Below are 25,970 nucleotides of genomic sequence, written 5' to 3'. Positions count from 1 at the left end.
GGCTCACATCAGGAACCCTGTTCCATATTTTCAGGCAGACAAAACAGAGGCCAATTTGCTGCAATCTCATGTGAACAATCTACATAATGTCATCACAGCAAGCCCAGTGGGTAACACTCCAGTGGACACAGGGATATGTAATTCTTTTAGTCTGCTTCCTGCCTTTACTTGATTTTATTAACCCCTTGACATCAGCAGTAGGAATGTATATATACGTTCCTGAATGAAGGGGCTGTAGATGTGTGCGGGACCGCTGCAGTGAGAGCTGTCCCACACACATCAGTGTGTCCGGGGCTGGAGGTAGCGATCACTGCGTTTAAGGTACTCAATGAAAGAACAAGCTTCTGTCACTGAGTGATCGGGACCCGATTGCTTGTGCCGACGGGCGGGGACAATCCACTCACTTCTGTCCTGTCGGTTCGGCCATCTATGTATAGATCGCCGATAACACTGATCTAAGCTATGCTATGGCATAGCATAAAATTAGTATATGCAATCTAATGATTACAAGTTTTAAAGTGAAAGTAAGTGTAGAAAAAAAGTTTTAAAAGTATAAAAAAAATAACCCTGATCATATACACTTAGTGGTGATGCACACAGTAGTGCACTGTAGGCATTTACTCTCTTTTAACATTTGCTAGGTGCAGAATGTCAACCAGTAACCAAAAAGCTGCTTTCAGGAGACTGGGCATGGATTTAAAGTATGTATGGCCTTGTGTTAGAATATCTATATAATAAAAATCAAAGTCTGTCTGTCTGTCTGTCTGTCCTTCTGTCTGTCTGTCTGTCCTTTATAGACTTCCAAACGCCTGAACCGTTTGACCCCAAATTTGGCACACAGATACATTGGGTGCCCGGGAAGGTTATTGCGAAGGTCCCGTCCCCGCCAGATGTACAGGAGGGGGGGGGGAGGGAAAGAGAGGCGCCCCATAGAGATGAATGGGAAAATCTCCTCACTGCAAACACAGGTGATAGAATTAGCTGCAGAAGACACGGCAGTTGGAGCCTTAGCAACCAATAGGATTACTGCTTTCATTTTCACAGGGAGCAATGGTTGCTAGGGAAGCTGCCTCACAACATCCACAGTAATAACTGGTAGCCCCCTACTCCATCTATACAGTAGATGTATATACAGGACCCCCTACTCCATCTATACAGTACATGTATATACAGGACCCCCTACTCCATATATACAGTACATGTATATACAGGGCCCCCTACTCCATCTATACAGTACATGTATATACAGGGCCCCCTACTCCATCTATACAGTACATGTATATACAGGGCACTACAGGTATACCAAACTGTGACTGGGTAACACTGCCACACCAGACCTGACCAATACCGCCATACTGTGACTGGATAACACTGCCATACCAGACCTGACCAATACCGCCATACTGTGACTGGATAACACCTCCATACCAGACCTGACCAATACCGCCATACTGTGACTGGATAACACTGCCATACCAGACCTGACCAATACCGCCATACTGTGACTGGATAACACCTCCATACCAGACCTGACCAATACCGCCATACTGTGACTGGATAACACTGTCATACCAGACCTGACCAATACCGCCATACTGTGACTGGATAACACTGCCACAGCAAACCTGACCAATACCGCCATACTGTGACTCGATAACACTGTCATATCAGACCTGACCAATACCGCCATACTGTGAATGGATAACACCGCCACACCAGACCTCACCAATACCGCTATACTGTGCTGGATAACACTGTCATACCAGACCTGACCAATACCGCCATACTGTGACTGGATAACACTGCCATACCAGACCTGACCAATACCGCCATACTGTGCTTGATAACACTGTCATACCAGACCTGACCAATACCGCCATACTGTGACTGGATAACACTGCCATACCAGACCTGACCAATACCACTATACCGTGACTGGTTAACACTGCCATACCAGACCTGACCAATACCAGCAAACTGTGACTGGGTAACACCGCCACACCAGACCTGATCAATACCGCCATACTGTGACTGGATAACACCATCATATCAGACCTGACCAATACTGCCATACTGTGACTGGATAACACCGCTATACCAGACCTGACCAATACCACCATACCGTGACTGGATAACACCGCCACACCAGACCTGACCAATACCGCCATACTGTGACTGGATAACACCACTATACCAGACATGACCAATACCGACACACTGTGACTGAATAACACTGCCATACGGGTTAATACAACCCTGCAGGTATACAGGACACTACAGGTATACAGGACCCCAAAACTATACACTACAGGTGCATGGGACCTCCACAAAACTACATACTACAGGTAAACAGGACCCCAAAACTATACACTACAGGTATACAGGACCTCCACCAACTATATACTTCAGGTATACAGGACCTCCACCAACTATATACTACAGGTATACAGGACCCCAAACTATACACTACAGGTTTACAGAACCCCAAAACTATACACTACAGGTATACAGGAACTTCACCAACTATATACTACAGGTATATAGGACCCCAAACTATACACTACAGGTATACAGGACCTCAAAACTATACAATACAGGTATACAGCACCTTCACCAACTCTATACTACAAGTATACAGGACCCCAAATATACTACAGGTATACAGGAACTCCACCAGCTATATACTACATGTATATAGGACCCCAAACTATACACTACAGCTATACAGGACCTCCACCAACTCTATACTATAGTTATACAGGGCCCTCAAACTATTTACTACAGGTATACAGGACCCCCAAACTATACACTACAGGTATACAAGACCTCCACCAATTATACACTACAGGTATCCAGGACCCTCAAACTATAACCTACAGGTATACAAGACCTCCACCAACTATACATTACAGGTATACAGCACCAACTATATACTACAGGTATACAGGACCCCCGAACTATACAGTACAGGTATACAGGACCTTCACCAACTGTACACTGCAGGTATACAGGACCTCCCTCAACTATACACTACAGGTATACAGCCCCCCCAACTACACACTACAGGTATACAGGACCCCCCAACTATACACTATAGGTATATAGCCCCCCCCCAACTATGCACTACAGATATGCGAGACCCCTAAAAACTATACATTGTGGGTATACAGAACCCCTCCAACTATGCACTATAGGTATACACTAATTCCACTGGTTAACTCAGATGAAACAATACATTTAGCTTGGCCTCCTGGGCACCTTAGAACAAATCTAATTAACACACTGACACTTTATACCCGGGCAGCGCCGGGTACATTTTCTAGTGATAACTAAAAACAATAATTATTGTAAATTGTAAACTTGCTTTATTTCACATCCCCTGTTGATTTAGATGTTGAAAGTTGTAATAACAGTGCCTATTTATGCCTCTCTTCTCCAGGTGCTGGAAAAAGATGAATCCCGCCCTGGGAAACTTCTTCCAGTTTCCCAGGACTGGATCCATCTTTTTTCTAGCACCTGGGGAGGAGTAGCACGTAGCATAGCACACTTCAAAGCCCTGCAGCCCGATGAGCGGAATACAGATAGGAATGAAGTGCTTCGCTTTGTTCCTACTGTAAATTCGCTCATCCCTAGTTATGACGTTCATGAGAAGGTAGAGTATTGATAAATACCAAAGAAGATTATCAGTCAAATTGTTTTCTCTTCATTTTTAATTTGCTCCCTAATCATAAATAGAATAGCTTAAAAACTAAAATACTACAGTATATTAGTACATCTCCTTACCAATATTAACATTTAGTTGCTTATGATCAAACATTGGAGTAGAGTAACTAATGAAGGCTAATTGATTAAATAACTATAATATGCTACCATCTTTTCATGTTATTCACGTTGGACATTTGTTCATCCACTCAATGCAAAAGAAAAAGAGAAACCTTTTAGGATATGCACCTTAGTGGGTAAATTCAACTAAGTATTTTATGCTGATTATTAACATCATTAACTTGTAGGCTGCACACACCATTAATTTCAGTATGGGGCAGAGTAGGAAGAAAATTCATTTAATTCAGCCTTTTACTTCCTCTTTGCTGCAAGAGCAGATAAGTAGATGAAGTAAGAGTGTAGAAGAACTTAAATAATTAATATTTTACCAAAATATCTATTTATTATTTTGTAGCATGAACTAGCTAATATACTGTGGTTATAGAAACATCATCACTGTTAAAAAAATGCAGTGTCCTAATAGGCCTGAAAAGTGTAATGTGAGCTTCTAAACTGTTAGAATCAGTGTCTAATGACCCTGATGCCTTTTGCACCACAATTAGCAAAAATCATCTGGTGAGTGCCGATTCTTCTCTACCATTTTCTCGGAAACCTACTGCCTTGAGCACCACTGCTACGGAAGTGCCGTCTTCTTCATATTGTTCTAATGACCATGGTACAGCCCTACTATATCTGTAACAAGGTTGAAAAATGATGTATAAAGATATGAACCCTGTGACGTTCTTTTCTCCCCTGGAGGAAAACTTTTTTTTTTTTTTTTAATTTTTAAATTTTTATAAATAAATAAATGGTAGCTAGGAGATCAATATACATTAACCATTTATCCATCTATATTAACCTTGTGTTTCTGATTCTTTTACTTTTACTCTTTTCTTTTTAGGACTTTACAATTATTAACGTAAACTAAAGACCCTATTACAAAAAAACAATTATCAGATGTATTTGGCCATTATCGGCCTTACGGACGATAATCATCTTGTGTAATAGAAGACAACCTGAACTATGTCGGCTGATCGTTGTCTGTCATTGTCTTTCAACATACTAAAAGACAAACAACTAAGATAGCAATGATCTGCTGTTGTCACACCATGTAACAGTAGCAGCGGTAGCAGACTACTTCTATTTCCTATGGGCTGCCTGGACAATCTAGCGATCACCCCGGCATTATTTTTTTTTTTCAAAAACTTTTAAAATTTTCCTTATTGTCTTCTTAGGGACTTGAAATTAGAGATTATTTATTGCTAGTATAGTATACAGCAGGACACTTTTCTGCTGTATTCTATATACTTATAGTTAGATGCTTTCAGCCTGTGAACGGGGTGGGCTGCTGACAAACTTGCAGCGGCAGTATAGGCACTACCTGCACGGGGGTGTATAGAGTATGGGGGCTACCTGCAAGTGGGGGGAGTGTATACAGTATAGGGGCTACCTGCAAGGGCAAGGGAGTGCAAAGAGTATGGGGGCTACCTGCAAGTGGGGGGAGTTTATAGAGTATGGGAGCTACCCTCAGGGGTGGGGGGTGTATACATTATGGGAGCTACCTGTGGGCAGTAGTGTATACAATATTGTGGCTACCTGCAGGGAGGGGGTGTATACAGTATAGGAGTACCTGCAAAGGGGTGGGGGTATACAGTACGGGGGCTACCTGTGGGGGGGAGGGAGTGTATACAGTATTAGAAACTTTGAAACCTCTTCTATGTTGTCCTCACTAAGAATGAAAGGTAGTGCCTAAGAGGGCCATATTATGATGATGCAGGATTGTGTATGCACTTATTATTATAAGCTGCAGATTTTCTGCACACACACACTTATGATCTGCAGCCAGTGGGGAAGGGAGGGAGGCACAAACTTTACACTACAGGTATACAGGACCCCAGAACTATACACTACAGGTATATAGGACCTCCACCAACTATATACTACAGGTATACAGGACCCCCACTAACACTGTCAATGTTGTATAAAACCAGGCTCAGCATGACACTACAAATGTTATGCATAACCAGGCTGTATATAACCAGGCTGTATATAACACTGCCAATGTTGTATATAACCAGGCTCAGTATAACACTGTTAATGTTGTATACCAGGCTGTATATAACACTGCCAATGTTGTTTATAACCAGGCCAATGTTGTATATAACCAGTCTCAGCATAACACTACCAATGTTGTAAATAACCAGGCTGCATACTGTATAAAACTGCCAATGTTGCATGTAACCAGGCTATTACATTGCCAATGTTGCATGTAACCAGGCTTTATATTACATTGCCAATGTTGCATATAACCAGGCTTTGTATATAACACTGCCAATGTTGCATATAACCAGGCTGTATATTACACTGACATTGTACTGTATATAACCAGGCTGTATAAAAAAACTGCCAATGTTGCATATAACCAGGCTGTATATTACACTGCCAATGTTGCATATAACCAGGCTGTATATTACACTGACAATGTTGCATATAACCAGGCTGTATATTACACTGACAATGTTGCATATAACCAGGCTGTATATACACTGACACTGTTGTAACTAACCAGGCTCTGTACATAACACTGACAATGTTGTATATAACCAGGCTCTGTTACATGCCATCTCAGTTTGGCTATTAGGTATTTAGGATGTTTAAAGTTTTTAGTTTATTTTTAATGTGCATAAGCTATAATTTATATAAACAGTGCAGAACTGTCGGGGTATTTAGGGCTATGTAAGGCTCCTGGCGATTTCTCCTTAAACAAAAAAAACAAATAAACAAGGGCATAGATTTGCTTCCTGGGAGACCTTGGAAAAATCTAATTGACACACTGACAATTTATACCTGGGCAGCGTCAGGTACATTTTCTAGTGCACTATATAATCACTAATACTTTATTTGGTCATCATGCGTTTGGATGAATTAGGTTAAAATCTGCCACCTCTGATGGTTAGACCACATGGAAAAAGTTGGATGCATTGTACCATGCATCCCCTTCAGTGCTCTACAGAACCAAATTGGGTATACAGTTGCACTGGTCAACTAGCAAGATAATTAAAGGGGTTATCCAGTGCTACAAAAACATGGCCACTTTTCCCCCTCTCTTGTCTCCAGGTGTGGTTTGCAATTAAGCTCCATTTACTTCAATGGAACTGATTTCCAAACCCCACCCAATCTGGAGACAAGAGAGGGGAAAAAGTGGCCATAATTTTGTAGTGCTGGATAACCCTTTACAACTCTATGGTCGACCACGGTGCAATCACCCTATAGAGATATTATGTAGAGAGAAAATGCTTCTTCATCTGCTCATCTTACACTTACAATCTGATTTTATTACTTCTTGTACTTACAGTCAAAAGAACTGTATCAGATAATTTGGCACAGAAAATCATGGTTTCTTTTCACATGCAGCTTCCAAGACAGCTCTCAACATAATCTATTCAAAGTGTTTCTAGACAAATGGATAGCTACAATAGCATTAATAACAGCAATATATTCCTTTGCCAAATGACGGTAAGATACCAGTGATATCCAAAATCATTTCAGTGTAATAATTCATATTTTTTTAAATGTTCAATTTCTGAACATTTATTTTTCAGACATTTTCTCTAATCCAGTGCTTCTCAAACTGTGAGGCGCCCCCTTGTTACTGGTGAGGCCCAGCTGAGGAGTCAGTATTCACAAAAGTGACTATAAGCTGCACAGTTCTTTACCTAAATGCAACAATCTCTGGTTAAGGGTACAAACACACACAGTATACGCAGCAGATACGCAGCAAATACGCAGCAAATACGCAGCAGATCTGCAGCAGATTTGATGGTGCAGATTTGATGCTGTGTTCAGTTATTTAGATCTAATTTGCTGCGTATTTGCTGCGTATCGCAGCAGTAAATACGCTGCGTATACGGTGTGTGTGTGTGTGTGTGTGTGTGTGTTTATACCCTAAGGAACATTATTGACTTATTTTGTGCTTATTTAATGTTATACAGAGGTTAGGAGACAAATGAAGGGTAAACTGAGCAATAGTTTTTATCTTTGCATGGACTTCCATTACAGATGTAAGGCCCAGTATCTTCTTGGTCAGTCTGGTGAGGCCCAGGCATCATTTAGTCTATTAGGTGAGGCTCCAATAGAAAAAGTTTGAGAAGCACAGCTCTAATTCGTTATAGAGTGGAATCTTGGTGTAATAGCAAATAAATAAATAAATACATTTAATTTTTGTGTTTTCCTTTTTTTCCTCCTCTCCTTCTAACAGCCATAGTGCTTTTATTTTTCCACCTACAGGGCTCATTGGAGAGTCATTTTTGTTCCAAAATCTCTATTTTTTTTTTAATTAGTATCATATCTGTTCATTATTTAAAATATTTTTATTTTTCTTATTATTTTTTCTCATAATGTAGATGATGAAGCAATTAATTCACAATCCTGTCATTTTTTTCCTTTTTTCATTTACTCTGTTCACCATACAGGAATAAATTGCTACATCTTAATAGATTGGACAATTGCGCACCCTAAGATATTCAGTATAATATATACTCTTGGGCAGGGTCTTTTTCCCCATGTATCAGTCTGCCATGTGCCTTCATGAATTGTGTTTTTATCCTGTAATGTTCTTGTTTGCTACCCCTGTCGCCTGTATAGCGCTCTGGAATTAAGTGTGCTTTATAAATAAATAAATAAATAAATAAATATTAATAGTAGTAATAATAATAATAATAATAATAATATACACATACACATACATACACATGTAATTATCAAGCCATACATGAGGAATGAGGGCCCTGCTCGCAAGAGCTTACTGACTATAAATCATTAGATTACTAACACTGGTCAATGCTATGCCATCTGCGATCTTCTTATAGAGTCTGCCTGAGGTAAGTATGAGACCTTTGCCTTACATGGAAAACGCTCAGGACCTTTGCAATAACACTGTAACCACCAGCGGTTTAGAAGTATCTAACATTAAACTATTAGTAGTTTTGAAGTATCTAACTTGCCACGTCCTTTTTGTAACAAAAAATTCTATATTAATAATTATATACCCAGTATATAATAATATATATTATATATAGTTAAAATTTATAATACATTATACAGTCTACTACATAAATAAAGGCAAGGCTGTTTTAATTAAAAAATGTGTTCTCTAGAGAGACTATATAATTTGCAAGCAGCCTTCAGCATTTTAGATAAAAATAGCTAGCAAAGTCTTCATGTATAACCAACCATGTTGTTCTTTTTATATTGTTTGCTATTTGTGCAGCAATGTGCCTTCAGGCAGTTTCTAAGCACAACTATTCTTATGTTTGCATTGCATTGTGCATTGACCTGTCTTTTGACTTACTTTTGCATGATATACGTACCTTGAATCCCATCCAGCACAAAAGCTGTAGGCTATTTGTTATACATTTACAAACTTTCATAATTTGAAAACATCTACCCAGTCAATGAAGTCTTCTTAGGCATGCCATCCAATAATATAATGAGGAATTATGGATTAATTTTGTTTCTAAATACAGTAAAAAAAAGTTTTATGGGGAAATACATTATTGTATTTGCACAAATATGTGTGTATGTGGAGTTAAAAAAAAGTGACAATCCTTTTGTGGTAAAGTTGCACAAATAGTTTAAAGTTGGTGATATGTTTGCTAATTTTGAAAATCTGGGGCATGCGTAGCCTAAAACTTTTAGACTGATCTCAGACAAGCAAAATTTACATCCTTTTTTTTTTATTCCATGCCCATGTTGTCCCAAACTGATATCATATTGGTGATATATGACCTAGAGAAGAAAAATATGTATTTGGTAGGTACACGTCAGGTAGGTACACTGTGAGAAAAAAAAGCATAAGGCTATGTTCCCACACAGTGTTTTTGCTCAGTATTTTGCAACCAAAACCAGAAGTGGATGTTCAAACACTGTTGAAATTGAGTGAATGGCTGCCATTTAATGACAAATAACGAGTGATGCTTTAAAATAACAGCAATGGCGGCCAGCCATTCAAATTTAACAGTGTGTGAACATAGCCTTTCTGTGATTTCAATCTACACAACATTTTGGTTGCAAAATACTGAGTAAAAATACTGTTATCCAGTTGATTTACCCAGTATGTTTTAGCAGAGCAGCTTGCCCCAAGTGTTGTTAATACATGCTGTCTGAAGTGCTTTCAGCACAACACCAATGGATGAGTGGATTTAAGACTACTTTAAATCAGCTTTATTACATACAGATTCACCCTTTCCTTTAGCCTATAAAAAGTTACCATTATTAACACACTACTCCATAATGGATTAAAATCCTCCTGGGCACACAAGGTGCCCCGCTTAATGCCAAATGTTCACCAATGACTATCTGGATTATCTAAAAGAATCAGGGGAGAGGGTCATGTGAGACCAGATGAGATAAGAATAAAATAAAACTTTTTTGTATCAACTCCATTCGCCTTGTTTGGAGGAAGAAGAAGGTTGAGTACAACCTCACTGTCCCAACCTTAAAGGCTATGTTCACTCACTATTATTTAAAGGCTATAATTTAGCACTGTCATCATCCTGACGTCAAATGATGGACGACTTTTGATAATGATGGGTGCAAATAATGATAGAGATCATTAATTTTCAAAGGTAATTCTATGAAGTTAGCCGTTTTCTGCTGTCAAAATGATGGGCGTCCAAAAGGACAGCTGCAAAACAAATGTTATGAGAACATAGCTTCAAAAAGGCCAACACAACTAATAATACAAGTTATTTCTCTATTATCAATCACAAAATGTTACTTTTAATGACTATTGCAGAAATTATTTAACCCAGAGGTGTAGCAAGCTTTTCCTGTACCTGGGGCAAAGATTTGGCTTGGTGCCCTCCTTTCAGGAACGCTCCCTTTAGTGGCTAATACAGCACTAACTGGAAATAATACTGGTGTGTGGGTACCAACGGTCAGGCCCCCAACAGTCATCATCTGATATGCTACCCTATAATTAGGGTATAACAAGCTGAAATGGAAATACCCCTTTAGGGTGCCTTCACGCACAGTATGAGTTACGCAGCAAAGTCCGCTGCAATACTGTGTGCTTTTATTCCCTATGAATTCCCTATAAAACCACTGCCCTCTTTAGGCACCATTGCTGGGTTAATACATTACCTGTCCGCGCTCCAGCTCCCTGGCATCCCGCTCAGCCAACCAGTGCGCTGCAGCAGGACAGCACACTGATTGACTGAGCTTCACATCAGGGAGTCAGGAGCTGGAGAAGACAGACGGGAGTGCGGACAGGTAATGTATTAACCTGACAGCGCTGGGTTAAGGGAGTTCGCTGCGGAACTCGCAGTATGAAATCTTTTGTGATACAGTACATGTCAAAGCACCCTTAATACAATAAACATGTTCATCACAGTCACACTTACACCACACTCACTAGATGGATGTAGCATAAACAAATAGGGGGAAGATGTATCAAACTCAATTTATCAAACTGCAAAGCAACATATTGCAGCGGGATACTGATTGTTTGCTATGGGCAACTAAACGTTCTGCACAAAGTTTGATAAATCTCCACCATAGAGTCATACAGACAACATAAACAGAGATGAATGGCATCTTACCTAAATTCTGGTGAGGTCAGGAGACAGCAGCAGTCTCTGGTAATGGGGCAAAAGAGAAAGTATCCTGTATTCCTGTCTGAGGGAAACCCGACAGGCACCCCCATCCTCCCTGCAGCACTCACCACTTGCTGGGCTCTCACTTTGCTCCAAGGCTATAAGCACCCTGGCTGTGCTTCTCCTCCTCCTCCTCCTCCTCCTCCTCCAGTGAGTGCCTCTCTTCTCAGTCAGACTGATAAAAGTGCTCATTGCATATATACTGTACACTGGATACCCCTTTTTCCAGCCCCCCTGCAGACACCACCACCTGGCCTTGCGCCCGGGACAGCTACTCCCACGCCCCTGATTTAACCCCTTCATGACAAGTTTCTTTAGTATTTGTTAAAGCACCTGTTGCAAACATGATACATAGCCAGACACCAGTTTCTGGCAGTGTCCCTGAAGAATATTAGTCCATTCTTCATGGGCAATGGCCTATCTCTGACCCATAGGCTCAAGAAAACTTCAGTTTATTACACTGCTGCACAGAATACAATCCCCAAACTTCTGTGGATTATTTATATTGTGAGCATATTGGAGCTGACTTTTATTGTACGTTTGAGTCAGTATAGTTGTTTATCTTAAAGTTCAGGCATGAAAACCCTCAGCATCTAATATACTTCTTACTGTGAAAACAAAAACATCTGTGTCTCAATGTTTTGAAGAACAAAGTTCAATTCATTATTATTTAAGGTACAAAAGTTGAAACTAAACAATATAAGTAATAATTAGAAAGTGAACAGCATGAGAATAATAAGACTTACAGTTAAATAAAAAATGTGTAACAATGCAAAATAGTTTTTTTTTCCCAAAATATTTTTCAAATTATATTGTTACAAAATATACTAGTTTACAGTTGTTTGCAAAAACTGGACCATTGATGCACACACAGAAGAGAAAATGGTCATATTTAAGTATGGTTGTTAAAATTATAAATATGCATTTTATCATTACATACAACCTGGTTTTGCAGAGAATTGCTTTTTTGAAACAAATTTATTATCTGTTAAAGAGAAACAAACAGCAAGTTAGAAGACTCTAATCTGCTGTTACTTTCCCATAGCACACAAGAAACTGAGAATTAACATAATTTTCTTGCCTTCATCCTAAGCACAATTTTTGCTAAAAATTCACTTTATTTTATCTGTAAATTAGAAAGTTTGGGGGAAGAGTACATACTTCAGTGCACCAATCCACCCTGCCGGCTCTCCCTTCCTCTTGCAGTGAGCAGAACACCACCTAAAAAATCATAAGAAAGGGAAGGTCGGCAGGGCCAATTGGTGCACTGAGGCTGGTATTCCCTCCCCCTGTGCACCAAACCACCTAATTTACATATTATGAAATTGAAGTTTTTAGAGAATGATGATGGCAAAACACTTGCCTTAATTCTAAGTGTTTGTGCTCTACGGAAAAATAACAGAAGCTCTTCTAGAGGCTATGCTCACACTGTGTAAAAAAAAAAAAAAAAAAGAGAAGAGGCATCTTCTTTTTTTTTTAAATTACATTTGTTATTACTATTTTATTACTATTGTTTGGCGGCTGTCCTTCCATAGTCTTCAGTGTGTTCTATTGAACTCAACAGAACACACTGAAGCCAATAGGATGGCTGCCAAATAATCATAGTAAATTTTACTGGGACGTCAAATTAATGTTCATGAAAGTTATTCACGGATGTTATTTTGCAAATGACAAACGTTATTTTTAGTTGTTCACACACTTTTTTTCCCAACAACCTTTAATCTTCTTTACTACTGAATTCAATGTACCTTCAAAAAAAAGAACGATACCCAAAAGGGTACTGAACTAGAATAGTGTACAAACAGCCGTCATTGTAATGGCACATGCCTAAAACACAAAATAACTTAACCCTTTAAGGACAGAGCCCTACATTGCCTTAAGAACCTGGACAATTTTCAGTTTAGCTTCAATTTAGCTTTTTAAGACCCATAACTCTTTTATTTTTCCATCAACAGGGCCATGTGAGGGATTGTTTTTTTTCAGGAACAGGTATACTTTGTAATGGCATTTTTCAATCTACCATAACATGTGTGATGAAACCCCCAAAATATTATTTATGGGGTGAAATTGAGATAAAAAACACAATTCTGCTGATTTTTTTGTGGGGGGTTCTGTGTTTACATATTGCACTTTACTTTAAAACTGACATGCTATCTTTCTTCTATAGGTCAGTATGAATACAGAGATATGCAGTTTATATAGCTTTTCTAATGTATTACTATTTTTATTAACAGCTAATTTTTTTTTCAAATAGGAGTTATTACAATGACCCTTTTTTGCGCTTTTATTTTTCCACAGACAGGGCTGTATGAGTAATCATTTTTTTGCACCCTGATCTCTTGTTTTTATTAGTACCATGTTTGTGTAGATTGGGCATTTGAATAATTGTTATGATTTTTCAAAAAAAAATAAATGTAATAAAAAACATCAATCTTGGCGGATATTTACCGCTTTTTGCTTACGCTGTTTACCATGCAGGAACAATATTGTTTTATTTTATTGGATCGGACAATTACGCACACTACAGTATATAATATGTTTATTTATTTGTTTATTTTCATGTGTTTTATTTATAAAATGGGAAAGGGGGGTGATTCAATCTTTTATTGAGGGAGGGGCTATGTTGTGTTTTTAGAAACTTAAATCTTTGATTTCAAACTTTTTATGTCCCACTTTAACATTCTTACACTAAATCATTTACATTGATCATTGCTATGCCGTAGCATAGCATTGATCAGTGTTATCTGCGCTCATTGCATAGAACCTGCCTGTGTCAGACTCTATGCATCGATCGCCAATCTGACTGCTGGGAGGAAGGTAAGGGACCTCAGACATTCAGACATTCCCCAATCGGACAGTGAGAGGAGCACAGCACAGTGATCATGGCACTGTAGGGGTAAATGGCGGGCTCCGCTCCTGAGCTCACTTCATAGTGCTGCCAGACCCACTAGTGTACAAGTATGTCATGGGTCCTTAAGTGACAGGCTTCCATGACGTACCTGTAAGTCTTAGGTCTTTAAGGGGTTAAGTCATTTGGTACTCAAAATGACCGATGCCATTGTGAGAACCAACAAAAAGGACAGAAAAAAAGTCATGTGAACATATTCATAACATGTGTTTCATTCCATATTGTGTATAACATGACTTTTTAAAGAAAATCACTTGTGCCTTTCCTCAAATTAAGAGACATAGGTAATTGCCCACCCTTTTAAACATGTCTTATTCTCAGGCTAAGCTGTTAATATTAGATTGGTATGGGACTGACTCAAAAGGGGCTCAGCCTCTTCAATGTTAGGTAAATAGCTATTTTTTTTTAAAGAAAAAATAATATAACTAGAAAAGATCATAATAATAGAATAATAACAATAGAATAAAGAAAAATATTTATCACTAAAGTGAACGATATAGAAAGTGATACACAGTTACTATTTAGAAAATCTACTTATAAGGCCATAAAGATTCTGCAGCACACCTATGTGACAGGCTTGTCAAGCAGGGACAATGTACAATATTGAATGTTCTGTACTTGTATTATATTTAAAGCACATAAGTGGGAGTCAAAAGACAGGAAAACATGTCTTATAAGTTAGATTAGGAAATGTGATTGACATTACAAAATAAATATGTATTTAAGACAATGTGCTGTGATTTGTACCCCGCTGTGTAAATGTGCCTCATAGCTGTGTTTGCAGTTGTAAAAATTAATTATCTCAGTGTGCAAAGAAACAATAGTAACCGTTTGAACCATTACAAGTGAAGTCTAGTGAGGAAATAAACAGTCAAAGTTTCATAATTCCTGTTATAAATTTATTGGAAACTGCAATCAGATCACACTTTAAAATATTATGATAGAGCTATGATAAAAATAGGAAGATTGACGTGATTGCATTAATGTGTCCCTATTTTATTTTTGCTTTTAGGCAGTGGAAACAAATCTTGCTTCCAAGGACAGCCACTGGGTTTATGTTAATGAGGTAAGAAAAATCTTGTAATATGTTATAGAAACCACAACATGGGGTAGTTAAAGAAGGCAAGACAATAGTTGTTTATGTATACTAGTCAACACAGCTTATACCGTTTTTTTCGGACTATAAAGCGCACCGGACTATAAGGCGCACCTTCAATTTTAGCCAGCTAAGCCATCTAGGTTCATATATAAGGCGCACCGGACTATAAGGCGCACCGGACTATAAGGCGCACCAGACTATAAGGCGCACCACATTATAGTGTATAAGTTTGAACGAACGAAAAATGTAAGTCACCTGCTGATCACAGTACTTACTGAGGCTCCTTACTATGTCACCTGCTGATCACAGTACTGTATTTACTGAAGCTCCTTACTATGTGACAGTACTGAGGCTCCTAACTATGGTGCCCATAATGCACCATGCAGGATAGGCAGAATTCTGCCAGCGCGTCCCGTTGGCGGAATTCTGCATGGAGCATTGTGGCCACCATAGTTAGGAGCCTCAGTACAGTACAGTGTTGCTCTATAACCTCCAGCTGTTGAATGAAAGTCTATGTCTGAAGCCTATGCCTGAGCCTGTATCCAGGCTGCGGAGAGCAGGGAGATCGGGAGAGCGGTACAGCGCTAAAACGGGAGAGCGGGACAGCAGGACAGGCATTCCACACATCTTTCTGCGAATTGAGGCCAAGTACTGATATGTTTTATTTTATTTTAATTTTGTGGTTGCCCATTTGTTTGTTTCACTTTCTTTTCATGATTATGAGGATACCCATGTTGCTTTTAACAGCATTGGTAGGTATATTTTTAAGCAGGAACATGCACCACAGGGTTCTGTAGTCTGGAGCTGATTTTTTTCAGTTCTTTGTAGACTGTTCTATGAATGCTTTGTGACCTGTGCAATAGTAACTGTGCAAAGGTAAGAAGTGGAGGGCTATCACCTGCTAGTGGTGCTAAGAGGAATCTGATATTTCTACAGAACAAGAAGTGTGAGTGTATTATTAGGCTTAGTATATAAATAAAAAAAACTCAAGATTTGAGGATTTGTTTGCAATAGAAAGTAAAGTGGAAAACTACTTTTTTTTTTTTACATAAAGATATCATTTAACCCATACATTTTCTCATGACATATTCCCATTAAATAAGGTATACTCACCTTGAACACTTTTGGCACATTAACAGGATATGCTATAATTGTCCCCTAGATGTAAGTCATAAATATCATTAAATCAAGAGCTCCCTGGCCCTGTCTGGCCTTGCCAAAAAAAAAAAAGAAAGCAGCCAAATTTGGCAAGTTACACAATTTACGTAACTCCCATTAAGTCTAACAGGCCAAGAGCTATACTGTCTGTGTAACTCCTACAGGTACAGTACATACACAGCATAGGCTCATGGGCTATTCTATTTGCACAACTCCTATTACTTTAGGCCCTATCACATGGAAAGATTATCGGCCGTATTCGGCCGATATTGGCCGTTAAGGCCTGTAATCATTCTGTGTAATAGAAGGCAACGATCAGCCGACATAAACAATGTTGGCTGATCGTTGCAGTCGTTTGTCTTTCAACATGTTGAAAAACAAACAACTCATACAGCAACAATCTTGTGCCGTCACTCTGTGGAACAGGAGCGACAGCAGCAGACCACTGTTATGGGCTGCAATGGGCTGCTCGGACGATCCAGTAATTACCCGGGCAGCCCCCCCGCAGCTCCCCGTGCTTGCTGCCACTGTGTGTAATAGCGGCAGCAGTGAGCGTATTGCAAACAGCGAACACTATTTTTTAGTTGTTCACACACACTTTTACTTTTTTCACTGTCCTTTCACAGTTTTTACTATTAATTTCAATGGACTTTTCAATTAAAGACACATTCAAAGGGCAATTAGTAAACCTAAACTAGAATAATGTACCAACAGCTGTCATTGCACTGACCGGCGGCTAAACAGCAAAATGATGGACACAATTTTTTCTTTTCAAAAACAGAGGAAAAAATGTTGTGTGAATAGAAAATGTTAACTATTACCTGTTCTATACATTGGAAATAGAAGAAAACAGCGCCTAGCGCACATAGTGTATTACTGTTGCATATTGTGTCCAATTAATTTAGATATGGTGTTGCTCACCTTTGGTGGTCGCGCTACGAGCCCGACCTGAAGCTTTAGCTGAACCAACTTAACACCCGTTGCCCATCTGGGGGTCCGTAAATTCAGTGAGAAGATCCAATGAAGTTTCACCCATCTGAGGTACGATGTGTGGAGTCCCTGGAAGCCTGGCGCAGAGCGAATCAGCCATGCATAGTAGTCCGATAGATGATGGGAGTCATGGTGTTAGATTGTTAGACATCATCTATCGGACTACTATCCATGGCTGATTCGCTCTGTGCCAGGCTTCCAGGGACTCCACGCATTGTACCTCAGATGAGTGAAACTTTCCTGTTCTACACATAAGATCTTATGGCTATGTTCACACAACATCAAAAATAGAGAAAAGACGCTCAATTTAGCTATTTAAAATAACATCCGTTTTTGCCGCTATTTGACTGCAATGGCCATGCATTGAAGTCAATGGAAAGACGGATGTTCAATGCACAAAATGTATTAAATAACAGACATTATTACCACCGACGTCAAAATAATGTTCATGATAATTATTTTCGGATGTCTTTTACAAACAGCAGACGTTTTTTATTAGTTGTTCACACACAGTTTTTCTTTTATCGCTGTCCTTTCTCCGTTTTACTATCAAATTTAATTGACTTTTCAATTAAGCCACACCCAAAGGTCAATTAGTAACCCCAAAACCCTAAAATAGAATAATGTACCTACAGCCATCATTGCGCTAAGGTAAGGCCAGATAGCTAAATGACGTTAGTCATTTTTGACTCAAAATGACTGACTTAATTTTAAACGGAGCTGAAAAAACAGTGTGAACATGGACTTATGGATGAATTTTCTTAATAATAATAATAATAATAATAATAATAATATCTATGAATAAATACATCTGTATCTTTGTTACTTTAATGACAAAAAGTGTTATTGATTATGAAAAAAGGCAACATTCTGCATGGATCTGCTTGCGCTGAACTACCTATTCTGGTTTACATATGCTGTGACTTAATCCATCCAGTCCTCATGATAGCAGACAGAATACTCTAAATCTGAATAAGCTCCCTACGGCACACATTAATAGACTATAGCCAAGTCATTTACCAGTGTATTTATTCTTCCTTTCCTTTTATTAGATCTTCTGAGAGAAGTGAATAAGCCATGCACATTAATTTATTATCTCTTCTTGTTTTTGTTGTCAAAAGGTAATGTGCTCTTCAAATAGGTTTTAAAAAAAAAAGTACTGTGTGAGGAATACCTGAATAACAGTTAATCTTCCACAAAAACACCTTATAATTGGAGCCTAGAGAAGAAGCATCCTTTTTGTTCATCTGTAGAACATTAGTCAGAAAAAAAATCTCCTCTTTAGCTATGTTCACACAGCGTCCAAAACGGAAAAAAGCGTTCGCTTTTTGTTTAAAAAAAACGTCCGTTATTGCATCATTTTTAATTAGCTTGACTAAAATGCATTGAAGTCTATGGAATAACGGACGTCTTTTTCCTCAAAAGACGCCTCAAAAGACATCTGTCATTCAATACAATGTGTGAAACAGACATCAGTTATTCTATAGACTTAAATGCATTTTAGTCAAGTCAATTAAAATGATGCAATAACGAACGTCTTTTTAAACACAAAAAGCAGACTTTTTTTTTTCCGTTTTTTGAATGTTGTGTGAACAAAGCCTTGATCAATAAGTGATCCAAAATGTTTACTTAATACTTCATTTTGAGATGTTGCACCTTACATGCAAAAATAAATTAACAATACAGCAAAAGATGTATAAAAACAAATACATTACAGTTTGCCTATGTTCACACTACGTTTAACAGCGTCCATTGCATAGCAATGGACACTGCTAAACTGCCGGCCCCCGGGCTGCATTTAGGACGTTCCTGCAGCCGATACATCTGTATCGGCTGCAGGAACGTTCTATTTTTACTATCAATTTGCGGGCACTGTCAGGTGTGCCTGAAAATCAATTAGCCTTTAACCTCAATGTAATGTAAATTGTGTCAACAGTATTATTTCTGGATGCTGTTCACTGAACAGCGTTCATAAACAATAGGCAGGTACATTATTTTAACCCTTAGAGGACCGGGCCAATTTCTATTTTTGCGTTTTCGTTTTTTCCTCCTTGTGCTTAAAAGGCCATAGAACTTGCATTTTTTCACCTAAAAACCCAGATGAGCCCTTATTTTTTGCGCCACTAATTGTAGTTTGTAATTACAGGCTGAATTTTTTCATAAAGTACACTGCAAAACCAGAAAAAAATTCAATGTGGGGTGAAATTGGAAAAAAAAAAAAAAAAGCATTTCTTTTATTTGAAGATATTTTTTTTTATGCCGTTCGCCCTGACTTGTTATATATGTTCCACAAATCGTTATGATTACAATGATATGTAACATGTATAACTTTTATATTATGTGATGGCTTGTAAAAAATTCAAACCATTGTTAACAAAAATATGTTCCTTAAAATCGCTCCATTCCCATGCTTATAGCGGTTTTATCCTTTGGTCTATGGGGATGTATGAGGTGTAATTTTTTGCGCCATGATGTTTACTTTCTATCGGTACCTTGATTGCGCATATGCGACTTTTTGATCCCTTGTTATTACAATTTTTCTGGATTTGATGTGACCAAAAATGTGCAATTTTGTACTTTGGGATTTGTTTGCGCTTGCTCCGTTTACTGTGCGAGATCAGGAATGTGATAAATAAATAGTTTGGGTGATTACGCACGTGACGATAACAAACATGTCTATTTATTTATTTTTATTTATAACATGGGAAAAGGGTGGTGATTCGAACTTTTATTAGGGGAGTTTTTTTTTTATTAACAACACTTTTTTTTCCCTTTTACATTAGTACTAGAAGCCCCCCTGGGAGACTTCTAGTATAAGCACACTGATCTCTCACTGAGATCTATGCTGTATAGTTTTACAGCATAGATCAATGAGAGAGGCTCTCGATTGCTTCCGGCTTCTGAAGCCAGAAGCAATCGAGTGCCGAGCCGGGATCAGCGCCATTACGGCCCAGACCCCGGCCAGAACCGGATGTGTGGAGCGATCCACCCCACTAGACACCAGGGAAGGGCTGCATAAGGTAATTGGATGCAGCTATCAATTTGACAGCTGCATCCGATTACTTAATTAGTGGGCCCAGCGATCAGACCATGCCCGCTAATAGCAGCGGTCCCGGGCTACATGCAGCACCCGGGAGAGCGGCGGTTCAGAACGTGGCCACCGCACGGCCCCGCTCTGAACACCCGTAGGTGGCCCTGGACGTACAGGTACGCACAGGGTCGTCTAGGGGTTAAAGAACAATACAACGCCATTGCAATCAGCTTCCGTTCTTTACTCAAAAATTACGCAGTGTGAACATAGCCTTTACCTGTCATGACTAGAATAAGAAACCCCTTGCAAATATATAGTCAATGCTCGCCTTATGTATGCTATTAATTTTAATTTCTTAACTCCATTGGCCTGTTTAGTGCCCCGTTGTGCTGCTTTTGCTTCTCTGCATTTTACTTTGAGCCGGTGGGCGGCCTTACATCAGTTATATCAACTTGTCTTGGTGCAGTTTTGCTACAGTCCAAAGTTCGGGAATAAATTACTCAGATAAGCTTTGAAAACACATTCAAGGCATAGGCCACCTCCTGTCAGTCAATTTAAGTGATGACACAGTGGCACACCCCATCTCTAATATGCCTTTGTTGCTTCTCCTTTATTGTTACTAAAAGGATTTGGCAGTCTTAAAGGTACAGCATCACATTGTCATGAAAAATATTGCTTTTAACAACCAATAGAACATTTTAGGGAACAAATTATTTCAAGGCTAAATATAACTATATCAGACATTGGTCTAATTTCCTGAACACTACTAACTGCCAATCATCCTATTTTGAAAATGATTTTACAACTTTACTATCATCCTAGTATAAGGCGACTTGATATGACCATGGAATAAAAGAAATGTTTCATAACTAGCAAAATAAAATTATTTTATAGCATTACATTTTATGCTAATAAAGAGTGAAGGCACTCTCCTAGGCAAAATGGCTGGCAGGTAATCGAAATGTTCTTTAAAAATAAAATTGTTGCTATAATAAGTAAAAAGTATAACTATAAAAACTAATACTAAGTATGAAAAATAAATATTAGAATTTGTCATTTTATTGCTTTAGTGTACTGCAAAAAAAAAAAACCTACATCTCTAGAGAATAAGCTTTGATTTCATTCTGTGTCAGTTATAATAATAACTCTAAAAGCTGCAATAATGTGGGCAAGCTATGTTAATACAATACAAGGCTTTGTCACCTGTATTCTTTCTATTTTTCACTTACTGCTGACCAGCACACATAATATCTACAGAGCTGCTGTTTCCTGTTGGCACTGCTGAGCTTCAATAGTTAGAAAATCTGCACTCTGTTCCTTGCTCCAGAAGCTTAAAATGAGTTTTCCCTGTAGAGAAGAACAGATCTATTTTCTCCACAAGTATAGACTAGATATGTGGGCATGATTAATACTGTACATATTAGCCTTGGTATTTACCAAGTTCTTGTTGTGTGTGCTTACACTGACGTCTTCTGCTCCTACTAATAATGTGCTATGGAACAAATCACTAGAATTAAGTAAAAAGCAGAACATTTGGAGGTAGCTTGTATGTTGGTGAATAGCTAAATATAAATAAGTAATTCGGAACAGTATAATGCGTTTTGTGTTCCCGTTACGGAACACCAGCAATTATTTTCATTTTGGTAAGACTGCTATATTATAAAATAAATTTTTGTTTATTTTTTTTTCCTTCTTCTGTCTGTAGTATATTATTTGTAATCTGGGGCGGACTTTTGTGCCTATGGGGAAATCTGTAGAGAGGGTACCTGGTAGTGACACACAAAACTCACCTGAGTATGGCACACTTATTAAAGATCTATTAGTTCATTTCTCTTAGTGCTGTGAGAGGAGGACCCGTTAAAGCAGGGATGGGGAACCCACCACCCTCCAGCTGTTGCAAAACTACAACTCCCATCATACCCGATAAAGCTTTGGCTGTCCAGGCATAATGAGAATTGCAGTTTTGCAACAGTTGTAGGACAAAAGGTTTCAAGATTTTAAACTAGTGTAAAAATGAATTTAAAACTAATTAATGCACACCTGTCATGGGGGGGTACCTTTTGTGATATTACAGATTTCCATCAGATCTCAGTGGTCACTTACCAATCAGGAGAATGAGCAGAGAGTGATGCTCAGTGCATGCTCTCTCTCTTTCTGCTCTGTGTGAATAAGGTAGCTCCATATACTACTCACTGTATAGAGCTCCAGTAAGACCACATCTGAAATACTGTGTCCAGTTCTGGAGACCTCACCTAAAAAAGGATATTGATAAAAAAGAAGGGGTCCAAAGATAAGCTACAGCTATGGTGGAGGGTGTCAAGCATAAAACATATCAGATATATGAAAAAAAAAAGCAATAAGCGCTGCATGTGCAGAAAAATTAACTCTGAGGGAGCCACAAACACAAGTACACAGTATGCACGCTCACCTGGTGTGGTCGTACTGAATTAGGCACGACACTATCCAGAGCTTGAAATTCCAGTGGGATTGCAGCCCGCCACCTTCCAGTAACTCAGCCAGGAGTTCCGTTAGCAGAATTAGCACAAAGAAAAAGGGATAAAAGCGGTGGCTTACTTGGCGCAATCCGTCTGGACCAGGAGTCTGATGTCTGGATCACTGGGTCTCCTCAATGTTACCGGACACTGACTCCATGTTCTGGTGAAAGAAGTTCTTTATTTACATTCAGCTACGCGTTTCGAGAAGGCCACCCTCCTCTTCATCAGTCATGTGACATAAGGTGCTGGTGTGCATTTTATAATGAAGTTCATAAAGGGTGACCTGGAAGTGATCTCACTGGGTGCTTGAACCCGTGACATCATAGGTCAACATGCAATTGAATTGAAACAACAATTTTAGTTCATACATATAAAACAGAATTTGATTCAAATATAAATAAAATGCAATAAAAACGTATCTGATAAAATGCTATAGATACTATAAAAGGTTTACATTAAATCTGTAATTTAAAAAATAAAAACATTTGGTGTTTGTATTTTTACCTAGGAGTAAAGGGATGCCTAGCCCAACATCCACTGGCAAGCTGTGGAGCAGGGGAATGAACACCACTCTGGAACAAAAAAGACACTGATCCTCTATAGGATCAAATCCCCACAGGAGCAGGTTGTAGGAGTCAAATTTTTGAAACTAAGTTTAACTACTTGTCAAAATGCTCAAGCATAGGGTAAATGATGATAATAATTTTTATATGGTTACATTTTGAGGAAAGTATATAAATAAATAAAATGCATATTGTAAATATTAAGTCTACCTATAACTATGATCAAAACTCCCCTGCAAGATACCAAAATAAGCTATGGACTCAGTGGTAGGTTGTCCAACTCTATAACACACTGTCAATGTGGACATCCGCGTTGCCTTTGCTGCAAAAGCATTAAAGCAGGAATTACTATGTTCAAAAGCAACCAGACGCAACAGAGCTTTTCCATTAAATACCATCTGGATTACAAATCCCAATATGTAATATACATCTTGGAGTGCCCATGTGGCCTCCAGTATGTAGGTCGCACCACCCAACCATTGCACTGCAGGCTGAATGGACACAGAGTCAATATCAGAAAAGGTTACATGCTACATGGGGTCTCAAGACATTTCCACGAGGCACATAACTGCAACACCGAACAAATTAACATTTACCCCATTAATCACATTAGTACCAACATGACCAACAGGTTTGACACCCTAGTTAAAAGGGAAATGTTTTGGATTTTCCAATTGCAGACATTACAACCTATGGGCCTAAATGAAGCCACTGAACTAATAGTGTAAGATTGACATAGCATTCACAATGCCTGTCTGTTTGATATGGTCATTGTTTGGATCTTTCTCCTGTATAGGTGTGTGTTGCTCTTTGAGTGTTGTGTTGCTGCTTTGAGTCTCTGTCTGCCAGGCTTTTTTACTTGCCCTTCCAAACAGCAAGATAAACCTTGGTTCCAGGAATTGGAACCTGGGTCAGTGTGTTATAGTATTGGACAACCTACCACTGAGTCCATAGCTTATTTTGGTATCTTGCAGGGAAGTTTTGATCATAGTTATAGGTTAATATTTACAATATGCATTTTATTTATTTATATACTTTCCTCAAAATGTAACCATATAAAAATTATTATCATCATTTACCCTATGCTTGAGCATTTTGACAAGTAGTTAAACTTAGTTTCAAAAAATTGACTCCTACAACCTGCCCCTGTGGGGATTTGATCCTATAGAGGATCAGTGTCTTTTTTGTTCCAGAGTGGTGTTCATTCCCCTGCTCCACAGCTTGCCAGTGGATGTTGGGCGAGGCATCCATTTACTCCTAGGTAAAAATACAAACACCAAATGTTTTTATTTTTTAAATTACAGATTTAATGTAAACCTTTTATAGTATCTATAGCATTTTATCAGATATGTTTCTATTGCATTTTATTTATATTTGAATTAAATTCTGTTTTTATATGTATGAACTAAAATTGTTGTTTCAATTCAATTGCATACTGACCTATGATGTCACGGGTTCAAGCACCCAGTGAGATCACTTCCAGGTCACCCTTTATGAACTTCATTATAAAATGCACACCAGCACCTTATGTCACATGCCTGAGGAAGTGGAGGGTGGCCTCCTCGAAACGCGTAGCTGAATGTAAATAAAGAACTTCTTTCACCAGAACATGGAGTCATTGTCCGGTAACATTGAGGAGACCCAGTGATCCAGACATCAGACTCCTGGTCCAGACGGATTGCGCCAAGGAAGCCACCGCTTTTATCCCTTTTTCTTTGTGCTAATAAAACATATCAGGAAAGACCTAAGTATTTGAATCTGTATAGTCTGTAGGAAGGAAGAGAATAAGGGGACATGATTGAAACCTTTAAGTATGTTAAAGGAGTAAATAAAGTTCAGGAGGGAAGTGTTTTTAGTTAACATCTCAAGAACAAGAGGACACAGTGAGAGGTTAGTTTGGGGAAAGATCAGAAGCAACGTGAGAAAATATTACTTTACTGAAAGTAGATGCTTGGAATGAAACTTCCCTGAGGATAATCCCCAAAATACCTATATTCCCTATTGGTTAAAATATAACTTTTATTAATATGATATAAAATCTCATAGAGGTTAGAAAACAGAAAAAACGCAAAATGTGAACAGTGATTTAAAAGGCTTTTCAATATCTGCCGGGCTGCGCAATAGCTTATGCCCTAAATTCAATACAATGAGGAATAGGAGTGCATCAAAGAACGGTTAGTACTCACATCTGAGTCACCACAATCAATTTACCAACCCAGAGGGGATAAAGCACAAGACACCCCTGTGGGTATAGATGCCTCCTATCCTAAAATGTATAATAACAGGATGACACTGTGACTGGGTTGGCC

At 38.6% G+C, this 25,970-nt stretch overlaps 1 protein-coding gene across 1 annotated transcript in view; it reads left to right on the top strand.

The window, feature by feature from the left end:
- The window catches only part of GRID1 (glutamate ionotropic receptor delta type subunit 1), a 907,710-nt gene that overhangs the window by 652,778 nt on the left and 228,962 nt on the right, over window positions 1-25,970 (top strand). The window contains exon 5 of the mRNA XM_069979187.1: window positions 15,338-15,391. Within this exon, the coding sequence (XP_069835288.1) occupies window positions 15,338-15,391 (54 nt within the window). The remainder of the gene's footprint in view (window positions 1-15,337; window positions 15,392-25,970) is intronic.

The sequence above is a fragment of the Dendropsophus ebraccatus genome, chromosome 8, assembly GCF_027789765.1.
Source record: "Dendropsophus ebraccatus isolate aDenEbr1 chromosome 8, aDenEbr1.pat, whole genome shotgun sequence".
NCBI classification, from domain to species: Eukaryota; Metazoa; Chordata; class Amphibia; order Anura; family Hylidae; genus Dendropsophus; species Dendropsophus ebraccatus.
The sequence above is the reverse complement of the archived record's forward strand: the minus strand, read 5'-3'. Positions and strand labels throughout refer to the sequence as shown.